The sequence below is a fragment of the Anser anser genome (assembly GCF_964211835.1).
Source record: "Anser anser genome assembly, chromosome: 2".
NCBI lineage: Eukaryota > Metazoa > Chordata > Aves > Anseriformes > Anatidae > Anser > Anser anser.
In genome coordinates, this window is record NC_139721.1 from 138,154,830 (window position 1) to 138,178,782 (window position 23,953).

Genomic DNA, 23,953 nt, shown 5'->3' on the forward strand with positions numbered 1-23,953 from the left:
ATGAGATGTATTTTAAAATAAATAAATACCATAATCCATAAAGTAAACAGAACACTTTATAATTTTTTAAACTTCTCATACGGTGTTTGCAGACCTGAGAATATACTGAAAATAACTGGTCCAAAATATTCCTTTAAAAAAGTTATAAATTATTTGTAACAGTTTCTTTAATGGAGATTGCAGGAGTAGGTCCCACATGAGTCCATATATATCCCTTCTCTGGTCTTGTAGGAACTGTAGGGAAGGGAGATGATCGAGATTTGAAGTATTCTGAAGGTGCATGACAAACAAATTCCAAATATTCCATCTTCCTTGGGAGATCTTCTTCTGGTCCTAGGAAAAAAATAATTTCCGAAGATAAAATTTAGAGGTACAGAATTGGAGAATTCTCAATGACATAATATGTAACAACAGTCAACACCACTTACAGGACGTGCCATTTCAAAAAGTGACTGTGTAGTACCTGAGGCTACACTGCCAGCAAGAAGCCTCTCTACTTTTGCTTGATTTTTTTCCCCGTTTGAAGAATTCAGTTAGTTGAGTGAAATGCGTTAGTTATTATATTCTAAAAGGATGCTATTTGTTGTCTGCCCATCAAAAGGGCTGCACTCAATTTATTAATATTTCACAGATAGTTGCAGAATGCCCTCTAGGCCAGTGCTTGCACACCATGTACTTCACATATCCAAGATGAAGATCAGCTAATTCTGGTCACTTCAAAGGAAACAGCTTGGACTAGCATATTAAGTTTGTGCTGTAATAACTTCGATTCTATCTGTGGAGTAGTAATTTGATCCTTAAAGTTGCAAGACTCTAATTGTGCCTGTGAGCACAAATGATCCAATAATCCCGCTTACTGTAGTAGCGCTACTCGCATACATAAGATAAATAAAAAAGGTCTTTCAAGTAGAGTAAATGCTTACAGGATTAGGGTCAAAATGTGAGAATTGCACAAATGACCATGACAAACTAAAATTTCACTTCAAAATTACAACTCTGCATTAGTCTAGACACTTTTAAGTAGTTGTATAAAGTGAAAACTTAGACCTTACCTATGATATAGGATGCAGGGTCGAAACAGTCTTTGGGGCTGGCTTGCGTAGGAATGAGCCAGGTTAGCGCAGCGCTCTTCTCACAGTATTGGTCCTGAATAAACCCACGGATCTGAGCATAGTATGTTTTTCCATCCTGCTCATCAACCACTGAAATAACATCTCCAATTTGATAGTACACACCCTAGAAGACACACAAATGATAATCAAATAAATCTGACTTCAGAAGCTTCACTCTGATCCTTGAGTATCTTCAGTATCAAGACCTCACACTGCCTCAAATTAACCCAGCTCTCGAGAGACAGCCTTAATTCAGCCACGTGCAAAAGACAGGGGGCATGAGCCGCAGTGCTCTCTCTCCTAAGCATTCATCAGCACCACTTGTGCCCAATCACACAGCATTTAGGAGTCTGAGTTCAGTCCCGGAATTGCTGTGAGACTACACAGGCAATTCCACATGGTCTCTGTCTGCCAAATGTTGCAGAAACCACCTGGCCTCACCTGTCCCCAAATAAACAGCTCTCAGCTGCTCTACATCCCCCTTCCCACCACTGCTATGCCTCCTCTCTGCTGAGCAGCCATGGTCTCATTCCGTCAGAAGGAGGAGAGTGTGATGCCACCTTCCACAAAAATTGCAGTGATTTCCCTGGGTGTGCCGGGAAAGCAGCTTTCCACATATGAAGTTCACCCACCCGCATGCAAAGGAGTCCCAAAACATTGATACACCTCATGCGACTGTTAAGGCCAGACCTTTACATGGTGCTCTTTAATGTGCATGATGCTGCACAGCAAAGGCAACATCCCTTCATGCCATAACGGTGTCAACACAATGCACTATCGAGACTAGAATAATGCACTATCGAGACTAGAATAGACCACCTCTGACTTGGAAGGGCCCCACAAGGATCAGAGTCCACCTCCTGGCTCCGCACAGGACCACCCAAAAACCAAACCAAACTCTGAGAATATTGACCAAACACTTCTTGAACTCAGTCACACTTGGTGCCGTGACCGCTTCCCTGGAGAGCCTGTTGCAGTGCCCAAGCGCCCTCTTAGTGAAGAACCTTTTCCTAACATCCAACCCGAGATTGCCAAGAATCATCCAGGAGGGCTATCTTTTTAAAATAAACAAAAAATAAACAAAAGACCACAATCTCCTTCTCAGCAATGCAACAAAGTATCAAAATAGAAATATTTAGGATAAAGATATCAGGTTAAATAAAACCTATTGACATAACTGTAAGGAATTTCTGACAAAAACAGAACTACACAATCAAAGACATCAATTCTCTTCTGAAGCAGTCAACAGCAAACAGAGATTCATCTGGGATGCAAGACATGAAGCATCAGGTCCCTTGAGAGTATAACCAAACTCAGTCCACCACTTTTCCTCCAGCTATGCAGGCTCCCACTGGCTATCCTGACCTTTTCTTTTGGGCAAAACACATTTCAGTTTGTTTGTTCCACTGGGAAACAAAAACAAATTTCAGAGCTTCAAAACTCTAACACCTTGGCCTCTCAAGCATGAACGTGAGAAGAAAGCTAGCTTCTGTTTTCACTGGATTAGTCCACACATCTCATTCCCTGGGTGTCTGAGACTGCTCAGACACAGCTCTGAAGCGGGAGCCGGTTCAGATGCCAGGCCAGTGCCACCCATCTCCTTTCTGTGCAATATTCTACAGGCCTGAGGTAGGGAACATCACACAAACTTAATCTTATATATATATGTATACATATACGCGCACACACACACACAGAGCTCATGCTCATGATCTCAGCATGGTGAAAGTTAAAAGTTTAAAAGCCTTGACTGCAATAATGACTAAGGAAATCAGATGCATCTTTTTGTTTGGTGAAGATACTGAGCCAATGATGGCTATGTAAGCTCTTGGGGTAAACTGCCTTACAGGTCTCAGTGGCAGAGCACAAAACTACACACGCTGCTGGGCAAGAAAGCACAGTTCTGTGACTATTTCCTTACAGCTTTCATTATTTGTGGTAACTTCTGAAACCAGAAATAGAAACAGCAAGACCCTTTTTGCAAACAAACCTGCACAAACCATACCTTGTAGAAGATTGACTCGGCTGTAATTATAGTGGATACGGACTCGGGAGCCTTGATGGGCTGGGGAAACAACACACAGGCGTTAGACGAAGAGCGCTGAAACAAAGCAGCCACCTCAGGTAACTCCAGCGTGGGTTTTGAGAAGGCAACATACTGATGGTATCTTAGAAGATTTGAAGACAGGGGAAATCAGCTGCAGACGTTTTGGAGCGTTTGTACTTTGCAAATGGAAACAAGTCTGGCAATTTTTAGGGAAGAAGCGAGGGTTAAAGGCCCTCACCCGTGGCCACCGGCTCCTGCCCACAGAGGGGCCTCCCCTCCAGCAGCCACCCAAACGGGACGGCCCTTAGGGCCGCTGGGGGCCAACCCGCGACCCCAACCAAACCCCAACCGCGTCCTGCCCGGGAGAAGCGGATCACGCCCCCCGCCCCCGGCCCCCCGCACCAACCCTTACGTTTTTTAACTTAAAAATGTGCCTCCTCCCCTTGCCTTTCGTGGAAACCTTCTTCTCGGCGGCGGGCGCGGACTTGTACTTGGTGTTCCTCAGCCGGGCGGAGCGCCGGTGGATCTCCTGCTTGCTCTGCGGGGAGGGACACCGCCGGCTGAAGGCACCCGAGGGCCGCCGCCGCCCCCCCCATCGCAGCGGCCCCTCCCGGCCGCCCTCACCTGCTTCCCCCCGCCGCCACCGCCACCACCCCCGCCCCCGCCGCCTCCCCCCCCGCCGCCGTTGCTGTGCTGGGCGGCGGCCGAGGTGGTGGCGAAGGCGGCGGGCCCCGGCGGGGCGGAGCGCGCCGTGCAGTTGTTGCACAGGATCTCGCCCTGGCCGCCCTTCTTCCACATGGAGGAGGACGTGCTGCGGCACACGCTGCACGTGGGCTTCAGCCCCAGCGGCATCCTGCGGCCCAGCGGCGGGGCCCGCGGCCCCTCGCAGCGCTGGTGAAGGGAACCGGGGAGCGCCGCAGCACCGCCGGGCCCGGCGCCGGCCCCTTCCCGCTGCCGGCGGATGTCGCTGCGGAGAGGCGAGGGGCGGCGGCAGGAGCCGGGCACCGGGCCCGGGGCCTGCCCTCTGCTGGCGGCCGGGCCCCGACACCCGCCCGCTGCCGCCGGGGGGCGGCCTGGCACGGCACGGCCCCGCCGCGGGGTTGGGGCCTCGGCGTGACCGGGCGGGAGCCGGGGGAAGCGGCTCCCTGCGTGCGTGTTTTGAAAGCCGTTTTCCTCAGAATCACAGAATCATTAAATTTCGAATAGACTTTCAAGATCATCTGGTCCAACCATCCCCCTACCACCAATATTACCACTAAACCACGTCCCTAAGCACCACGTCCAACCTTTCCTTAAACACCCCCAGGGACGGTGACCCAACCACCTCCCTGGGCAACCCATCCCAATGCCTGACTGCTCTTTCTGAGAAGAAATGTCTCCTCATTTCCAACCTGAACCTCCCCTGGCGCAACTTGCGGCCATTCCCTCTAGTCCTATCTCTAGTTACCTGTGAGAAGAGGCCGACCCCCAGCTCCCCACACCTTCCTTTCAGGTAGCTGAGAGAGCAATGAGGTCTCCCCTGAGCCTCCTCTTCTCCAGACCAACCCCAGTTCCCTCAGCTGCTCCTCATAAGAAACGTCAAGGCTTTCTGGGGAAAGAGCGACTGCAGAGCTGATCCTCCGTGTATGCCGGCTTCCATCTGCGTTCAGCCCACTGCCACACGGACCCTCAGACACGCACCAGATAATTTCCAAAGGGAACAAGTTGGTGTCTTCATGAAGCTGTGGCAGCTACATGCGGGAAGCCTGTTCCTCGATGGTTCCTCACTGAGGCAACTCACCTGGCCCAAACCATCCGGTACAGGTGATAAACCTGATAAGAACAAAAAATGCTACACACAATTGAAGATTTGCAGGCTCTTGGTGTCCATGCCTAGCCTTCACGCTTGTAAGAAATGGTCCAGCAATTCGTGCCACTAAGGGGTTTTGAAGGGTTAACATTGAGGCCTGGGTTTAGGCGCGAAAAGAACAAGGGATTTCTTCGGAGAAAAACTACTGACTTTGCACGGATGTGCAGTAACTTCTGATAGCCGGCCAAGAGACCACCAGATAAGGAGGAAGAATGAGAGCCTTCCTGTCTTCCTGTCTCCCTGGACCACCAGATAAGGAGGAAGAATGAGGGCCTTCCTGTCTCCCTGTTCGAGCAGCCCCTGAGAAAGTAACAGAGACTGATAAGCAGGCGACATCGGATTCGGGAAACCAATTATAATAACCTTGCCTCTTTTAGAAGTAGTAATAAATATGTATTAGCCTAGGAGTATAAAAAAGTAGATGCCTTACGTAACGGGTGTGCGTCCCGGTGGAGCAGAGACTCCCGGCGCACCCAGCGCTGTTTGCTTGCCTCTATTCGTTTAATAAATTGTAAACTCTGATTGTAATCCTATTTGGGACTCAGTCATTTATAACAATTGGGGGCTCGTCCGGGAGGGTCTTGGTTCCTGAATTCTGACTTGATCTAGGAGGGGCGCCCCCACCATTTGGTGGCTCCTGTTCGAGTCAGGTCGGGGCTAACACCATCCTGAACCTGAATAAGGGCAAGCAAAGATTTAGATTTTTTTATGAGCTCCCTTTGCCGGCTGCAGCACTATATTTTGCCCGTAATTCTGCGCGCGAAGATCCGAACGAAGACGACGGAGTCGTAAGTATTTAATGTGTATACCGTTCGGTTGGGTGGGTTTCGGTTGCCTGTGTGTGTGAGAGTGTGACTGAGACGGAACGTAGTTCCGAAGCGATTGTGGAGGTCTTCTAACCGCGGTTCCAATCTCCCGCGAGGGACTTGGCCGGTGAAGGACCGAAGCGATTCCTATAGGATTCGTGGGTGGGTGATAGGTCCTAAACCCCCTGCAAGACACTCTCACTAAGGCAACCAAGGGCTGTAGGAATTGCCACAGTAAAATTCCTAGATGGGTCAGACAAAATTGAAGACCCGGGACCAGAGAAAAGGGAGCAAATTACCAGACATACCACCAGAAAGTCCATTAGGGATAATGATTAGAAATTGGAACGATAGGGGCCCCAGAAAAGGAAAAAGCAAAGTAAAAATGATTCAGTATTGTATGATAGAATGGCCAAAGGAGCCTTTAAGACCACATGTCTTTTGGCCTATTTTCGGATCTTTTGAAGACTGGGTTTGCCAGGCTTTAAATCTACATGTTAACTCAAAGGAACCTTTTAGCCAGGAGGAAAGTGATTATGCAGGATTATGGATCAGGATCTCACGTCCTTTTCCAGCCTCAATATTTACACTAAAAGCAGACGAGAAGTTTGACGAAGAAGAGAACAAAAAAATAAAAAATAAAAAAAAAGGAAAAAGAAAAAGATGATGAATGGGAGTCATTGGATAACCTACCACCTCTATATCCTAACAATCCACCCCCGGTGGTGCATCTTGTAATCCTGTTTTGTTCTTAAATGTTTTGACTGTGTCAAGGAGGAAGGTGGGAGCATTATCTAAGTAACAGTTTAAAGGTTTGGGTATATTCGCGGTGGTGTTCGGTCAGTTTCCCAAGTATCGGGGGAGAGGGGCTGACTGATTATCAAAGTGGTAGAACGGAGAGTCACTTCTTTGGTGGTTCGGGCCTGAGCCCTAGGAATTTGGTAAGAAGGGGGAGAGCGAATTTATTTAGGCCTCAATACCTTTTTAAACCCCCATCTTGACGGATACACAGGAGTGATTCCTTGTTTTGTGTAGGCTTACTAACAAAGTGCATGAGAAAAATTAGCATTCGGCTTGAAATTCGGTCTTATTGAAATGTAAATTTTGTGGAAAAGGTGTTATTGTTTGTCTAGAAGACGGAAGGCTGAGTGCTTCAGGTGTTTTTCCGAAGTCCTGCGGATTTATGATTGGAATGGGGCTCATTAATAATCTGAAATAGTAAAGTTTGTATGTGGAAAGAAGAGTTTAATCCCAAAGAATTGGGACATTTGGGAAGAAGATTAGGAAAAGATAGTAAAAACCTGCAATAAAAAGGTTTGCGTGGAAATTGAAACAAGGGACAGTAAGTAATATAAATAAATAAAAGGGAATGGGAAATCAAGGAAAAGGGGAAAATCCAAAAAAAAGACGTCCTAAAAAAAAAAAAAAAAAAAAAAAAGCCTCCTTGGGTGCATATTGGCACATTGGAAGGATATTGTTAGAAATGGGGGCACAGAAAGCAAGAGGACTTTCACTAAGTATTGCAATCAATGGTGGCCACTATATAAACTAAATGGCCACTTTATGGATCAATCGACTATAACAGTGTCTTGCAATTAATGTTTTTGAGGAGAGAAGGAAAATAGGATGAAATGTTGTATAGTGATATGTTGTTTCAGCATCTTGGAGGGAAAAGGTTTGGAATTAAGTTGGCCCCTGACTGAGCCTTTGGTGTTGGCATTAGAAAAGTACGGGCTGGAGAAAGATGAAGGAAGTGTTAAAAGGGTTGTTGAAGGTGTTAAAGGCTGTGTGGCATGTAGTATTTAACAGAGCTGTTTGAAGTTGAATGAGCAGGGGAAGAGGATGTAGGAATGTTAATAGTTCCGCCTCAACCCGAGGCTGAGATCTCTAAATCGCGGTGTGAGCCCTCTGGGGCAGGGGGACCGTGATGGGTCCGAGAGAGTTGTCGTGGAAACAGAAAAGCAGCTAACTCTTGAAACAACCTGAGTTCCTGTGTGAGCTCAGATTGCCAATGGGACCGCTCAGGGAACTGTCAACGATTGCATTCCCCTGACCGACCCCCTCACTGAGACCCTAATCACCCCGGAAATTATGTAAATACCAAAATCTGGTTAAAATGGGAAACGAGAATCTGTTCCAACAAGGTCCAAAAGAAACCCCTATGGAATTTTTGAATTTTTGGACCAACTTTGAAATGCAATGAGAAAAAAAAATGGACCTGGCTTAAAAACAAACAAACAAACAAACAAACAAACAGAGGCAACTGGCTAACCTCTTTCCAGGGCAATCAGCCCCTGATATCAGAAAGAAATTGTCTTAGGCTGCAGGACAAACAACAGTCAGGAATGATGGGGACCTGGGGCATCTACCCTAGCAGGTCCACTAGTTGAAATAAAGCTAGGAAACGAAGACAGGCTTGAATTTTTTGTTGGTTATGGGAGCTTCTTTCTCTGTGTTAATTAGGCTGTAAATGTAATAGGAGCAACATATTCAGTGTTAAATAGTTTAAAAGGACGATTAGGAACTAAGACAACTACAATAATTGGAGCCACAGGGAAAGAGGAAGAATGGTCATTCTTACGACCCCTTGATTTGCGTTTTGGGGGTGAGGAACTAACCCATGAATTTTAGTATGTACCAGAATGCCCGATGCCACTCTTGGGACGGGATCTATTAGCCAAATTAGATGCAACAATAACCTTTGAGGATGGAGAATTAATAATGAAGGTACCTGAGTCCAAAGTAGGCCAAATCCTAATGATCAAAGATAAACCCTTTGTTAATATTCCAAGAGAAGTAGAAAATGCAGTTATAGCAACAGTACGGGAAACAGATGTACCAGGGAAGTCGAAACTGGCACAACTGGTAAAGGGTGGAATTAAAGGAAGGAGCCAAACCTGTTTGAATCAAACAATATCCACTTAAGATAGAAGCTAGGCACGGGAATAGTGAAAATTATTGACAAATTTCTCAAATATCAGATTCTGGAAGAATGTAAATCGGAATACAATACTCCAATTTTTCCAGTAAAGAAGCCGAATGGCGAGTATAGATCTGTACAAGATCTTAGAGCAGTAAATGAAATAACAAAGGATATTCACCCGGTAGTAGCTAATCCTTACACATTGTTAACATCTGTGAAAGAGAAATATAAATGGTTTACCGTGATAGATTTAAAGGATGCCTTCTTTTGCATACCTCTTGATAAAGATAGTAGAAAATTATTTGCCTTCAAATGGGAAAACGTATTGAAGTTTTTGGACCACATATGGTAACAACCGTTTTGGAACAAAGGGGGGGGGCACTGGTTATCACCCAGCCGGATGATGAAATATCAGGCAATACTAACTGAACAAGATGACATAACCTTGAAAACGACTAACCTGTTATATCCAGCAGTATTTCTAGGAACTGTTCCAGAAGAAGGACCATTGGAACACAATTGTGTGGAAATAATCGAACATACGCCAGCCGTGAATATTCGAAGGATGTACCCCTTGAAAGGTATTCAGTGGGAATACCACACTCCGTGGCACCCACAAAGCTCAGGGAAAGTAGAAAGGATGAATCAAACAATAAAACAACAATTGGCTAAGTTAATGATCGAGACACAGCTGCCCTGGACGAAATGCTTACCATTGGCACTTTTAAACATAAGAACTAAACCACACAGTGAGACTGGTTATCATCATATGAAATGTTATATGGTACGCCTTATTCTCAAGGGATGCCCCTAGGGAACAATGTAGTTGAGGATCATAGTATCCAGAAATACATAATTACCATTGGAAGGAGATTACAGGAGATAAGATAAATTGGGATGATGACTCAGACACCACCTTTAGGATTTGCTATTCATAAAATACAACCAGGAGACAAGGTCTTAATAAAAACCTGGAGAGAAGAATCATTGAACCCCCGATGGGAGGGACTGTACCTTGTTTTACTTACTACTGAAACAGCTGTGAGAACAGCAAGAAGGGGTTGGACCCACGCATCCAGAATAAAAGGACCAATAACTACCGAAGCCTGGAGGGTTGAGTCCACTCCTGGGGAACTGAAACTGAGACTAAAGAGGAACTGATATCCCAGCAATGAGGTTCTGCATGAATTAAGGGCACTGGATAAAGAGGACAAGTCTGAAGGGAGGAAAGGGAGAAGGCAAGACCGGGGTAGGACCCTCCACTGCGGCGTGTATGGTCTACCGAGGGAGGCAACCCCTATGGGTATTGACCGCCGAGTGAGAGTGCCTCGACCGGACTTCTCCCTCACCAAGATCAGTTTGTCCTGAGAAAAATAACATGAGAACCTTTTAAACCCATAATAAAATTGTGATTAGTTTTTCCAGGAGCTGGATCACCCTGAAGGGCTGAATGGTAACACAAGCTCTGAAAGCGGGCCCAACCCCATGATTGAAGGCGCTTCCCACACTCTCAAGATTGGACGGCGAAAAAGGCTTATAATATGACAGGTCGCCAAAGAGAACTGAATTGTGACTGTAAGTGGAAACCCAACGTGGGAGCTTGGAAGCGTGCATATACGAGTACAAACGGGGCAGACATTGTAACAGGACCACTCGGTAACAAGGACACTCTGTATTATCACGCCCCAAAGGGTAAAGATGGATGGAATGGTCCTTTTCCAAATGGGACATGGGCCCTAAAGGGACATTATTGGGTGTGTGGCAAACATGCTTACAAGAGGCTACCTGAAAATTGGTCGGGAGTATGCTATGTGGGGTACATAAGACCCTTGTTCTTTTTATTGTCACAGACACAAGGAGATCATTTAGGAATAAGATTATATGATGACCTGAACAGAGTGAAACGATCTATAGATACTTCCTTAACCGGGGGTAGTGCCCAAAAATGGGGAAAGGATGAATGGCCTCCTGAAAGAATCATACAGCATTATGGGCCAGCCACCTGGAACCCAAATGAGTTGATATCAGGAGCCCGAGAACCTATTTATAATTTGAACCGAATAATTAGGTTGCAAGCTATCCTCGAGGTTGTAACAAATCAAACAGCGACAGCCTTGGATCTTTTGGCTGACCAATCCACTCAAATGAGAAATGCTATATTCCAACATAGAATGGTCTTAGACTATTTACTAGCAGAAGAAGGGGGAGTATGTGGAAAACTGAACGATTCTAATTGTTGTCTACAGATTGATGATAATGGAAAAGTGGTCAAGCAGATAACAAAGGAAATTAGAAAGTTAGCCCACGTCCCAGTACAAACTTGGAAGGGTATGGATTGGGATTTCTTTTCATGGTTGCCTGGTGAACCATGGGTTAAAAGGATGCTGTTTTTATTTTTATGTGGTGTAATGACATTATTGTTTATACCTTGTATGATACCTTGCTTTACGTTGTTGATACGGCGAGTAATAAATAGCACCCAATTTGTGATGACTTCAGTGGAGAGAAAAGGTGACGTGTCGATAATGATGCTTAAGAAGTGGACACCCCGAGAACTGACTGATGAAATCCAATTGTTACTGACAAAGGTTGAAGGAGAGACACGAATTGATGATTAAAAAAAAAAAAAGGGAGGAATTGTAAGAAATGGTCCAGCAATTCGTGCCACTAAGGGGTTTTGAAGGGTTAACATTGAGGCCTGGGTTTAGGCGCGAAAAGAACAAGGGATTTCTTCGGAGAAAAACTACTGACTTTGCACGGATGTGCAGTAACTTCTGATAGCCGGCCAAGAGACCACCAGATAAGGAGGAAGAATGAGAGCCTTCCTGTCTTCCTGTCTCCCTGGACCACCAGATAAGGAGGAAGAATGAGGGCCTTCCTGTCTCCCTGTTCGAGCAGCCCCTGAGAAAGTAACAGAGACTGATAAGCAGGCGACATCGGATTCGGGAAACCAATTATAATAACCTTGCCTCTTTTAGAAGTAGTAATAAATATGTATTAGCCTAGGAGTATAAAAAAGTAGATGCCTTACGTAACGGGTGTGCGTCCCGGTGGAGCAGAGACTCCCGGCGCACCCAGCGCTGTTTGCTTGCCTCTATTCGTTTAATAAATTGTAAACTCTGATTGTAATCCTATTTGGGACTCAGTCATTTATAACACGCTTCATAGTTAGGTTTCATTTAAAGCTTCTTTGGTGCAAATTCAGTTGTTTTCTTTTCTCTCATTCTCAGTGGACATGAACAAATCTTCTCTAACTTTTATACATAGAGGAAATCATCCTGTTAAAATCAAATCATTCTTTTATGTAAAATAGAGGCTATTTCATCCAACAGTATTATAGTAACAATTGCATAATTAATAGACATAATTTACAGGGATCTTCTTGCCGATGCCCTGCGTGCATGCAGTGAGCGTGGGGTGGCTGGGGCACTCGGTTCCCCTTGTCACTGTCCCTGGGGCCTGCCTGGGCTGGCTCTGGCTCCGCAGCAGCTCTGCTTAACCACTTGCACTCCTCTCTTGCACACCAGTTTTGACTTTCTTGTCTCCAGGGCCTAAATCTGTTCCCTGTCTTGATTTAAATTCTATTTCACCGTCATCTCTTTTCAAGCCACCCACAGTCCTTGGGGTTGTTGTTTTTTTAAAGCTGCTTCTGTACTCCATCCCTTTGTAGTTTTATGTGATCTCACAGAGACCTTTGAACTGTTCCCCTCACTTTTCTTGCAGCTCCTGTCTGCCTGCCTTCCCAGCTGCCTGCCTCAGAAGCCCTCCAGCACTGGGGCTCTCTATCCCACAGCTGTTACCTTGCCAGAGCATCACCTGGCTGTGTAGGAACGGGGTAGGATGATGTCCATTTCCATTTTCTGTCCTAGGTAAACACCTAATCCTTTGCAAAGGATATTATTCTGTGCATTTGGTAAGTTACAGTTGTCTTTTATGTATGTATTTATTTATTTTTAATGCAGGCAGTAGCTGAAATGTTCTGATTTGAGATTTGCTGCATACCCAGCAGGTGCAGGGCTCTAGGGGGAAGGGGACCCAGGACTTCTTAAAAGTACCCGTCCCTAGGTTTCTCTCACTAGGATTTCAAGTTTGACAGTTCTGAGTATCCTCATTTGTTTCTAGATTCCCAGTAGAACTAGAATAGAACTAGATTCTCTTTGAAGCAGAAGCAGGTTCTAAGGCAGTCGTTAGGTTGTGGCCTGTAAGTTGTAAGTGCCTGATTTAGTTGAAGGATCTTGCAGCATCTAAACTCAGCTAAAGTTGCGGATTAAAACAATTTTCTTCTAATTAATGAATATTTCCACTTTATTTTAGCCTCAGTGAAAGAAAGGAGCGCTCCTGGCTAAGCTCTTTGGAGTCATCAGGACCCATCCTTGCCCTGAAGGACTTCCTATGTAAATAGCCAGGACAAAGAATTGGAGAAAACAAAACGTTGGCTCCACCTGGGGAAAGGGAGTGTCAACATTAGCAATGCACTGACAGCCACTGCAGGATCATTTCTTCTTGGGAGCTTTCAGGCAGGGTGATTATTAGAAGGAATGCATATCCACACATGCTCTGTGCATCTCCTGCTTAAGTAGTTTAATTGTTCTGCTGTAATTTGACGGCATTGCTTCCTCTTCGGTTCCTACTGCTATCCTGTGTCTGCTGGCTCATATCTGAAGAGTCCTTTATTACAGTTTTCCGTGTCATTCTTCCACAGCCAGCTGCAGAGGATGCACCTGGAGGGCTTCTCTAGAAAGTTTTGTGCTGCAGCTGCGTGTAATTTGTTATGAATCTGACTGACTGGTGTAGTTTGCATCTCCACCTGGTCCTGTACTCAGGTTCTGTGCTTGTTAGCTCTCTTGTGAGAAGAGCACGGTTTATTCTCATAGTTCCCATAGCTAAAAAGGATGCTATTCTTGGAATGTGTTGGACGATTAATACTCATATGAATAGCATGCATATATATTTGCAACTTCTAGGTCTTAATTCTTCATTCAACTGTGTGGTAAAGCCAAGAACCCCAAATTTTCTGAGGTCTTTGGACTTTTGTCCTGTAGGACATGGTGAGGTGAAGCGATGGCAGAGATAACACAATCACAGGGACTTTGCTCTTGAAAGGCATCTTAAATCTGTCTCTCAAACTACTTTATTTCTTTTCTAAAATGCTGCAGTGACACAAGAACAGCAAAAACACTAACAAAAGTTTGTGTTTCTGTGCAGGTAGGTACTGCTGATACCCGTAACTAGGGAAGTTCATTTTCTTAATGCATGTTTTTGTTACATGAATATTTTCATGTCTCCATTTCAAGCCAGTATGACAGCTGCAGGTCAACACTGACTTCTAAAGGCACAAATGCACATTCCCACTGTGCTTGTAAATCATCTTAGCTATGTAAACTTTCTCTTTATTTGATTAGTGAAAATACATAAAGGCGACCTACCGGTTGGACAATACACTCATACCAAGTGTAAAGCAAATTCAGTTGTTTACCATTGCCAGTATATTACTGCTTTATACTTAGATTCCAAAAATAAGATAGCTGTTTGTCCTGTTCAGTCAGCTGCGCTGAACGGGTTACTTGGGTTTATCATTGTATGTGTTTTTTGATGAGCTTCTCTGGGGCAGGCAACCCCTCTACCTACCTCCCGGCATACCCTCAGCTGCACTTTTTTGTCACTCTGTTACACTGACCAGGGCTGCAGTTTTGAATCCTGCCCTTGCAATTTCCCCATGAAAAGTTTTCAGATTATGGACAGAATAAAAGCCAATTCCAGAGCTAAATCAAAGGTTGCAAATGCCCGGTCTTTCAGTGTTCTGCCACCTAAGCTGCCAATGTGAATGTCCAAAATCGCTTGATGCAGCTGTGCACTATCTCTAATTTAAACCTCCATATATCTGTACAACACAGAATACAAAGAGAAACTCATGTTACAATCCAAACTAGTCTCCTGATAAAGGCCGTGTTCTAGATGGGGAAAACCTGGCTTTGAGACCCTACGTGAAATACCTTCTGATTGAGAACTCAGGGTCCCAAATACGAGTTTCCAGCTTCTTGATGGGTGCCTTAATTAGCAGGCTGTTGGAGTGACGTGCATGCATGCCTTGCAGTCGCACACTGCGTGCTGCTTGCTGTGTTAGCCCTGCCAGAAAGCACAGCCGTTCTGGAATCCTGAACACGGCAGGCCCACAGCGTAGTGTTGTGGCTTTTTATCTCACACTAGTCAAAGGATCTGCTGCAGCAGCCAACAAACAGAGCCTGAGCTTCACTGAAGTCCCGTGGGACTTCACTGTAGTACCTGGTTCTGATCTTGGTACCCGTGGCCCTTGGCATTCTTTGTGCCATCTTGCAATGACAAATGTGAGTACATGGGACAATTGTGAGTGCACTTCATTTTCCATCAAGCGTTACAGCACATTGCACAATTTGTTGGATTCTGCACCTAGTTCAGACTTGCCTTGGGTATTTTTCCAGAGTTTAGTCTGGGAGTTTTTCCTACAGTCTCTGTTTTGTTCCTTTTCTGGCTCTGTTAGCCAACTTAAACCTTTCTCTACGTTGCTATTACAATGGACTGTAGAACTATACTCATCCTTACTTGAGTCCAATCAAGTTTCTTCAGAGGTGAAATGGGAATTCTGTGCTGTGTTGGCACAGCAGAAGCTCAGTATTCAAACAAAACTTAGAAGGGCTGGCAAGTATGAAAACAGCAGTGTAATAGGAAATTATACGATGACATTTTCTTTACATAACAAATTGCTATTTGTTTCAGTGTAAAGATGTTTAATGTGAGACTACAGAGCAGAGTCAGACCATTTATGAAAAACGTTTTGTCCTTTGCTTTTTTTCAGCAGTAGCTACAAATAGTTTGTGCCCTATCTGGAACAGTGGTCTTGAGTAAGTCTATTCAAAGTGCACTCTGGTGTTACCTCACCCATTTATCTAACTTAAAGCTCTAACACTGTTTTAGAGATCTATGTGGCAGAAAGTGCAAAAATCCATTAAGACTGGCAGTGTATCAAGGGGAAGTTACTTCATCTAAATATCGTACACATATCATTGCATAATGCATGGACATTATATACACCATAAAGGTCTGCATCCTAAGTTTATTTCTGCACCATGTACATTGTGCTCTCTTTGTACACATTGAGTAAGTGTGGTTTTTACTTAGACCGTCACAGAATCTGTCAATTTCTTCTGCCTTCCAGGACAGAAATCATCTGAAATAATGGAGAATGGGGTAAACGGTAGCCAGGACTGCAGTGCTCAGTAACACTGTCTCTGTATGCTGAAAAAAAACAGAACAGGGATTTTAAATGGCTGTCTGCTGCTGTGCATTACACATTCTGTGTATAGATATCATAGAAAGATGGCCTCTAACTCCAGATGCCTGAACAGAAAATAAAGAAGGGGGTTAACTAGACTAATTTCCAAATAAGTCTATTTTTATTTTATTTTATTTTTTAAATTGCAGAGTGCAAGCATTTCTGCTATGGCATTCATCTAGTATTCTTTGCAATGGCATTAGTGAATTCTGGCTGGCTAATTAATATGACATTGCAGTTTGTATGTACCCCTAAAAATGACGCTGTTGCCCACGTGGACTGCCATGATAAAAAATGTAAACAGTAGGGTAGACAGCAAGACTGACTGCGGCATTTGCAGAAGTAAAAATGCTAACAGCAGAGTAAGACTTTTTTTTTTTTCACATAAAGTATTTTATAAATAAAATTGATCTGATAATATGAGCAGAAGGTGCAGTGGCCAAAATATAACTGATGAATAATTCGAATAATTATATTCAGTGTTGCTCATAGAAAAACACCTGGGTTCATAAATTGATAAATACTCCTTAAAGCCACTTTTATAAAGGTATATCATTCTTGTGTCATTAACAGTTCTTACGTAAAAAATAAAACTAAACAAAAACCACGACAAAATCTCCTGTCTTTCTCCAGTATCTTTGGGTGGATATGAAGTTTATACCGAACCTCTATCTGGTTATGTTAAATATTTTCTTGTTTGTATTCTATTTATCTGTATATTCATGCAAATGACTTAAAAGGAAAAAAATAAAAACACGCAAAAATCTTCTGCGTTTTGTATTTCACAGCAGAAAGGAGTTCTGTAAAGATCAAGACCTGCATAATTTTAAAATGACACCGTCCTGTCAACAACTACATTTAAGAGTTTCTTGGTGAGACGTAACCTTAGGTTATCTATGAAAAGTTGAGGGAAAAAGGTTTTGCAGTCTAAGATGAGATAAGACAGAACGGAATTAGTTTAAGTAATAAATGTTTAATCAAAGAATTTTACATATTATTAACAGCATTCATTTGGCCAAACATCTACATGGTTGTAGTATCCTACTTGTATATAAAGTGGGAATGTATCAAGTATAGACTATGAAAGTGCAAATAACAATTCAAGGTTAGAGTAATTTTTTACATTATAAAATTAACAGGTTTACAAAATAGTCTTGCCAAACTTTATTTTTGAATTGTAAAGTCAATGACTATGGTGCTAAAATAAGTACCAAGAAAATACAAATTTAATAGGCTAATTTCATGCTCATAAGAGTAACACAGAAACAATGGATATACTGCACAACCTAACCAAATTACAAAAACCAGAACCCACAAACTTCACTATCTTCACAGAGAGCACTCTTACATATCTTACTGTAGCTTTGCAAGACATCTCAATGCAATACACACAATCTTTGTGAGAATCTTTCTATCCAGAGATCACAATTCAAGGAAGCTATGTGAGTTAAACAACTTTCAGACCAATTCATGTTGATAGTTCATGAAGAACTGTTTTAGTTGAAGGACCTTATACCATAGAACGATTTAAAGTAGGTATTTTTCAAAGATGTCCAAGGGTTCATGATTATGCCAGAACAGGGCAGCTAGAAGAAAAGCTGGAAAATGATTCGAGACTACTCTATTCCTTTCTCTCTAGCAATGCTTGCAAAATGAACTAGGTTTTTATGGGGTAAGGGTAAAATATTCTTATTTCATTTTTTACTAATATGAACCATGTGACTGCAAGGTTCAAAAGCAGGATTTGCATGAATTCAATACACTCACTTGAACTCACAGTTATCAATACATAAACTTTGCTATCATGACACTTGCCTATACACACTCAGTAGTAATAAACTTTTATATCATATCAACAAATCTCTGGTAACAGTTAATCAGAACTTAAAATGGAGTGTATGTAATTTGCTCATGTTATGAGAAGTTTTGATTATATGTAATTAAAACAGCCATTTCGACAACTTAATCTAGTTGTAATTACATACTGTACCATTGTATCTCACTAACTGTAGATCGATGCTTTTAAGCAAATCTAAAACCAGTATTTTTTTTTTCCACGGTACAACAACTAGGAAGAGGGGTTTTAAGGTGTGTTTTTTGTTTTTAACACTAAACAGTAATCACACAGCAAATGAATATTGTGCAATTGAACAAATACCTAGCAGTGTTTTGTTTATGCAAAAACACTGATTGAACATTTAGTTATTTACTGTAAAGGCAAGGCCATGGGTGGTTGTATGGAGGTCTTTGCAATTAATAGCATAGTTACTCCAGAACAGACACGGAATTTGAATTACTTGTTTAACTGTGGCAACTATCCAGTTGGGTTAGGCAAAGGCACCGTAACATGTTGAGCAGAATCTGTTATCTGAACTTTAATTGTGGGACTGGCTAATATATGAAAATTCTGTATTCCTATATTTTTATAAAACGTTATCATTAAAAGTAATTGCACTATTAGTGCATAGAATGCTTTGTAGAATTATGAAAACAAAGAACTATGATTGCACTTCCATTAAAGTGTCTCTTAAAATACAGCATAGCTGTTGCTAACTGACTGTATTTTAATATTTAAAATAACTGTTTAACAGCAGCATTAGGTTTTATTAACTTAAGATACAGGCTACATTTAATTAAATGCAGTCACCATGGCAACACATGCCAGTTAAATTTAGAGAAGCAATGCTACCCAGTGGTTTCTTTCACTGCTAAGAATTGTGGGATTAGTTTGATAGAGTAACACTGCAGTGTTTTGTTAGGCTACCGCCAGCTCACTATTCACAGTTTGGCACGTTTGGACTGTAAATAGACATGAAAAAATCTTTGATTTTAATGTGAAAGAATATCCCCTAAAACTTGTTCCTGGAGCAGTACTAAAGAGAAGCATTAAATACCTCAGTTCACACTGCTAACAAAAAAATGAAAAATGAGTAAGAAAAAGTTATGGAAAACAAAACAAGCAAGCAAGCAAACAAACAAACAAGAATTGCTAAATGTTATTTTGGTGAAAGAATGAATTCTAAAAAAATGGAATAAACTATTTCTTAGGAAAACCAACCAAAATAATCAGTGTAAGCCTTTAATCTGTACTTTCAAGTTAAGGATCATCAACCTAAGGCTAAACAGATGCTGCATTGTATTAGGAATGTGGAATACAACCTACTTATTCCTTTTTCTTGAGAGCAAAAAGGCAAGTACTACCTAATTAAATGCAAAGGATATTCCTTGAAAGGTTCACATAATTACAAAGAACTACAATTCAAGAGAACCCCTAAATATCCGTCGTTACGTCAGTGGTTACAACTGAGCTGTAATTATGTGGATCAAAGCCTCCATAATGCTTACTCCACATACTGTACCATCTGTCTCCGCCATTCGGTTACTCCAGATTTCGGTTTTGTTCATACCAGATGCACATGTTCAATCCACTCACTTGAGGTTTGAGGAGTCTGACTTGAAGTGTCTCCCGAACCATCCAGGGTGCTTGCTCCTTCCCTGGCATTATCACCACTCGGTGAAACCGTTTCACCTGGAATAACATTTTCTTCAGAAGTGCTTTCTTCTGTTTGGGTTCCTCTGCCTTCGTTTTTGAGCGCATCCTCAAACAGTGCATGCTCTTCCTGAGGCTCCAACCCTATGTCTATAACATTTGGCTGCCCTCCTGACCTATCTTCAGTACTAGGTTGCTGTGAGTCCTCATCCACTTCTGTACTTGTTGAGGGGATCAGAGCAATACTCTGCGGGTTCATGTCGTGAAACCAGGCCATAATATTTCCAAGAAGATTTTCACTGGTATTGGGATCTTGGCTGCTGGAATCAGCATCGCTAGATGTCGAGTATAATCCACTTCTCGTATCGCTGCAGGGGTGTGAATGAAGACGATCAGCTGAAAAGGGATCACTGCCTGCGCCTAGTCTCATCAGGCTGTCACCAAGTTCTAACAGCTCAGAGCTGCTCAGCGCGGCTCTTGGGTTATCTATACTTATGGGAGCGGAGTCCAGTCTTGTAGGCAAAGAGGTACCTATTGCTCCTAAAGATGCCTCGTTATTTAGAAAGTCTCTGGTTTCTTCATCTATGGCCAAGCCTGATTCTTGTAATGATAACTGAATAGCTAGCAGGATGTTTGGGTCGTCCTCATCCAAAGAACTCAGAGCCTGTGGAAATACGTAAGGTTGCTTTCAGAATAAAACTTTCATCTTGTAACATATTTTGGATTAAAAGTAATTTGGCCTCAAATCTTAAATTCACAATTGATTGACATGTAATTTATCAGAATATTTTTTTTACTGATACAGTTGCCAACAATTTAAAAGCTGATGATTGTTTAGCAATTCTTACTGGTGTGAATATGTAATTTGTTGCCCTGGACTCTCCCTCTCTTGTTGAAGAATTAAGAAATTTTGCAGAGACAACGTGACACGGAAAAGCAGAGAAGAGGAAGGCAAGTAAAACAGAGAGAATGTAGAAGAGGTTAGTGGAGATACCTGAAGAGAATCCTGGTTTTCAGAGCGACTGACAGGGGTATAGTCATGAAGCGAAGAGCTGTGCAGAATACCCATAGAAGCTGAACTCACCATGGAAGTGCCATGTCTTCTGCTACTGCCACCTTCCTGAGTGTCTGTTTGGGCAATTGAAATAAATACATTTGAGGAACAAGTCAGAAAGCCTTCTCCACTACATTTACTGACAGAACCTCTTGCCTTACGTTAACATACGTTAACAGTATGCACTGTTGGTCACTAAAATATCCAAGTGTTTAATCAAATTCTAGTCCTCAAACTAACCAGACGGTTTTCCATTTTACTTGCAATAGGGAAGGATCAAAGTTCACCAATATTCTTTTTACTGTTTCTAAAATAAAGCATGTGTTTGTTTACTTCTCCTCTGAAAAAGACTTATTTTGTTTTTAAAGGACAAGCCACTGGGCTTAAGTTCATGAGACATGGAGAAGAGAATTTTTGCTGCATGGCTGAGCACACAAATGGAAGCTCTGAAGAAGCAGAGTCAGATTATGATTCGGATTTGAGCTATTTTGGTACTTTTGCAGAAGCTTCTGGCAGCTCGGAGAGACCCAGAGAGCCAAGTTACAGTGACCTTAGTGCACAACTAGCCATGGCACCGCTTGGAAGAGCAGCATGCTGGAAGTCATAGCCCGTGCCAACTTGTCTCCAGGCTGTCTTGGCCAGTACAGCAGTTTGTGAGCAGGGTTTTGTGATACAGCCTTATGGCTACCTTCCAGCAGTCCAGTAGCAGGGGAAATCTCATCTAGGCTCACAGCAGCAACTGGTCCTTTTAATTTGCATTGAAAGGCTGGTATATAGCTAAGACTGGCATATGAAATACGTGTTTTTCAAAGTTTCTTCAGAAAAACAAGCCTGCTGTAAATAGCTAAGGAATTGCTAGTGGGAAGATCAATGTATTTCCCTTTAAAAAGAGGAGCAGCCACAATGAAGTCAGCAACGCTTCTAAAATCACATAAAACAGTGCAACAATGAGTCTTAATGTTGTATTCTGGCAAGTATAACAATATATTTGAAACTTGTTTAAAATGCATCCATAGGAGAACACTGTGGTTGCTACTAAAAATTTCTGAAGTAGCAAGAGAATGAGCAGCCCCAGGCAGGACCATACCTAAGGTACTCTCACTGGGGTCATCAGGATCTGGAGTATTACTTAGCAGACTGTGCATGTCTCCACGTCGACGCTGCCTGTGCCTCCTCCGATACTGAAATTCAGCATATTCCTGCATAAACCAAAGGTTACAAAATACAGGGCAGCATGCAGTAATATTTTTCTGATGCGACGAGCACCACATTTTTATAAAAAATGTGTGATTTTATAGTTTTATTATAAAATCACCTGTTTTCAGAAAAATAAATTGCAAGTTATATCATGCAATGCTTAAAACAAAAACAAAAAAACAACAATCACCAGGTAATCCTAAATCTATAAAATAACGAATTAGCAACTAAAAATACTTGACGTTCCACCAATGTTTTAATACTTGCAATCTCCCTTTTTAAATAATTCCAAGTACCCTTCTTTTTGTTTAAAAACTTTGATGCCAAACGTTACACACACATACACACACACGCTTTTTTGTAAAAGTGTACCCACTGATTTTAGAACATAAAAGCAATTAATGTGAGTTAGACCAGTAGGTTATGTCAGGGTCCTGTTGCTAGCAATGGCCAGTAGAATGTAACTTCGGAAAAATACCAAAAACCAGCAGATATATACGGGCACTTGTTACACTTTTCCCAGGCTCCAGGACACTATAGCTCAGGAACTTCTTAGGCCATAGCTGACACTCTTCTACTGAGCAGTCTTCGATGGATTTTTATTCCATGAATTACAGATCTCCTATCTTTGCCTAACCTGAGCCGTTAATAAGTCACACCATACAGATTTGAACTGCCACAGACTGTATTTTCTCACGGTGTATGTATTTACCAAAGACAGTTTATATAACATTTATGGGAAAGACTAAGATCCCAAGGGTTAATTATCTTTATTCCTGGAAATAAATGTTTCCATGTCCATATCTTCACTAACATTAAGAGACTGATTTTATGCTTGAAGGCAAATTTCTAGATACGTTTTTTGGCTAGTACCTGAGTGTGTAGGTAAGATCTTTCACTAATCTCAGTAATTGATTTACCCAAGCGAAAAAAAAATATACGCGCAGGTACTTCCCTTCAGAGAAGAATACTGCTAATTTCCTCCCTAAAACCCATCTTGGCAAATCTTGAATCCAAAGGCTTCCTTTGGCCAAATGACTTGAGAACAATAGCATTACCATTAATGTTCCTTTCTTACACTAAGTCTACATCCCAGAATATCTCAATGTCTAAAATATCTAAAATTTAAATCAAGAAATGTCATTGCTCTTACACAATGACCTTATTAATTTTAATGATATTGTGATGGTATGTTGTCTTTCCATGAAGTGTTTCAGATCAAATTCTTATTCATAATGACACATACAAGCCAAAAAGATTTGTCACAAAATGATCAGTGTGGGAAGATTTTTGTCTATGTAAGAAGAAGATCCATGAAAATTGTAAGATCACAAAAATAACTGTACTGGATCAGATGAAAGGCCCATTTAGCCCAATATCCTGTCTTCAGCAGTGGTTAGTAGTAGGTGCTTGTTAGCCTATGGGACTTCCTAAATGGAAGGCAGACGTTGTTTCCCAAACAACAGAAAATGAAATCTTGATATGAAGCAATGTAAGTGAATTATTTAAAAGTATATATAATTGTATCACTATGAATCAGATAAGGAATAATGAGAAGTGGTCACTGAACATTAAGATTTTTTAGTCATACCAGATCTTATCTTTCATCCGTTCGAGATGAATTCGTGATGGATTGTACCAACAGCCCCTTAACTATACTTTTGGTTGCTTTTTAACGTGTTATATAGAGATCTTGATACCACTGCTAACATTTTATTTCTGATTACTTGTAACAATTTTGTACATGTGATCAAAAGACCTTTTATTTTGTTGTGTTGGAACTTCATGGTTTCACACAACGGCGTACAACACCCCACAATCTTTGCTAAAACCAGTAAGGTTATATTTTCTGTGATAACATGGTATGCACAGATGTTCTACTACTTGCCAGCAAAAGTACAGCTCTACATCAAAAATTTTGTATCGAAAATCACTAAAATAAACAAAGATGACCATTATTAATTCTACAAAATTCATTTAGCATAGGTGGTTGCAAGTATCTTTGATAGCTACGTAGCAAAGAAGCCAACTTGCATAATACAGTGCCACATTTAGGCAAATCATAAAAACTTGTAAGCAATCATCTAAGCATGACTGCCATGGCACCTGCTGCTAAACAGATTATCAACATACTGCTGATCAGCTTCTTCTCATAACCAGTTCCAC

The 23,953-nt window shown here is 42.1% G+C and overlaps 3 protein-coding genes and 1 long non-coding RNA gene across 9 annotated transcripts in view; 2 read left to right on the forward strand and 2 right to left on the reverse strand.

Annotated features, from left to right (window-relative positions):
* Nucleotides 1-38: 38 nt before the first annotated feature.
* GATAD1 (GATA zinc finger domain containing 1) lies at nt 39-4,143 on the reverse strand. Its single transcript, XM_083826931.1, has 5 exons — nt 3,784-4,143; nt 3,572-3,697; nt 3,118-3,177; nt 1,053-1,236; nt 39-333 (listed from the first exon to the last, which is right to left on the reverse strand). Exons 1-5 carry the CDS (start codon nt 4,009-4,011, stop codon nt 143-145), a joined length of 789 nt encoding a protein of 262 aa, XP_083683057.1. The 5' UTR covers nt 4,012-4,143; the 3' UTR covers nt 39-142.
* A 534-nt stretch (nt 4,144-4,677) lies between these two features.
* On the forward strand, nt 4,678-15,923 carry LOC310895500. Its single transcript, XR_014580732.1, has 3 exons — nt 4,678-4,962; nt 12,461-12,650; nt 13,052-15,923. It is a non-coding gene; the product is annotated as an uncharacterized lncRNA (long non-coding RNA).
* Nucleotides 5,045-11,400, forward strand: ERVW-1 (endogenous retrovirus group W member 1, envelope). Of its 2 annotated transcripts, XM_083826966.1 has the most exons (3): nt 5,045-5,796; nt 9,211-9,318; nt 10,154-11,400. In XM_083826966.1, exon 3 carries the CDS (start codon nt 10,279-10,281, stop codon nt 11,353-11,355), a length of 1,077 nt encoding a protein of 358 aa, XP_083683092.1. In that variant the 5' UTR covers nt 5,045-5,796; nt 9,211-9,318; nt 10,154-10,278; the 3' UTR covers nt 11,356-11,400. The 2 variants fall into 2 exon arrangements, with proteins under 2 accessions (XP_083683092.1, XP_083683091.1); XM_083826965.1 differs by having other exon boundaries at nt 9,211-11,400.
* Nucleotides 15,924-16,999: 1,076 nt separating the features above from the next.
* Nucleotides 17,000-23,953, reverse strand: part of ANKIB1 (ankyrin repeat and IBR domain containing 1) — a 95,724-nt gene continuing 88,770 nt past the window's right edge. For 3 of the 5 annotated variants that reach the window (XM_083826956.1, XM_083826954.1, XM_083826955.1), the window contains 3 exons: nt 21,678-21,789; nt 20,531-20,664; nt 17,000-20,200 (listed from right to left, as the gene is read on the reverse strand). In XM_083826956.1, coding sequence (XP_083683082.1) covers nt 19,448-20,200; nt 20,531-20,664; nt 21,678-21,789 — 999 coding nt within the window. In that variant the 3' untranslated portion in view covers nt 17,000-19,447. The remainder of the gene's footprint in view (nt 20,201-20,530; nt 20,665-21,677; nt 21,790-23,953) is intronic. The other 2 variants (XM_083826957.1, XM_083826958.1) reach the window with 2 other exon arrangements.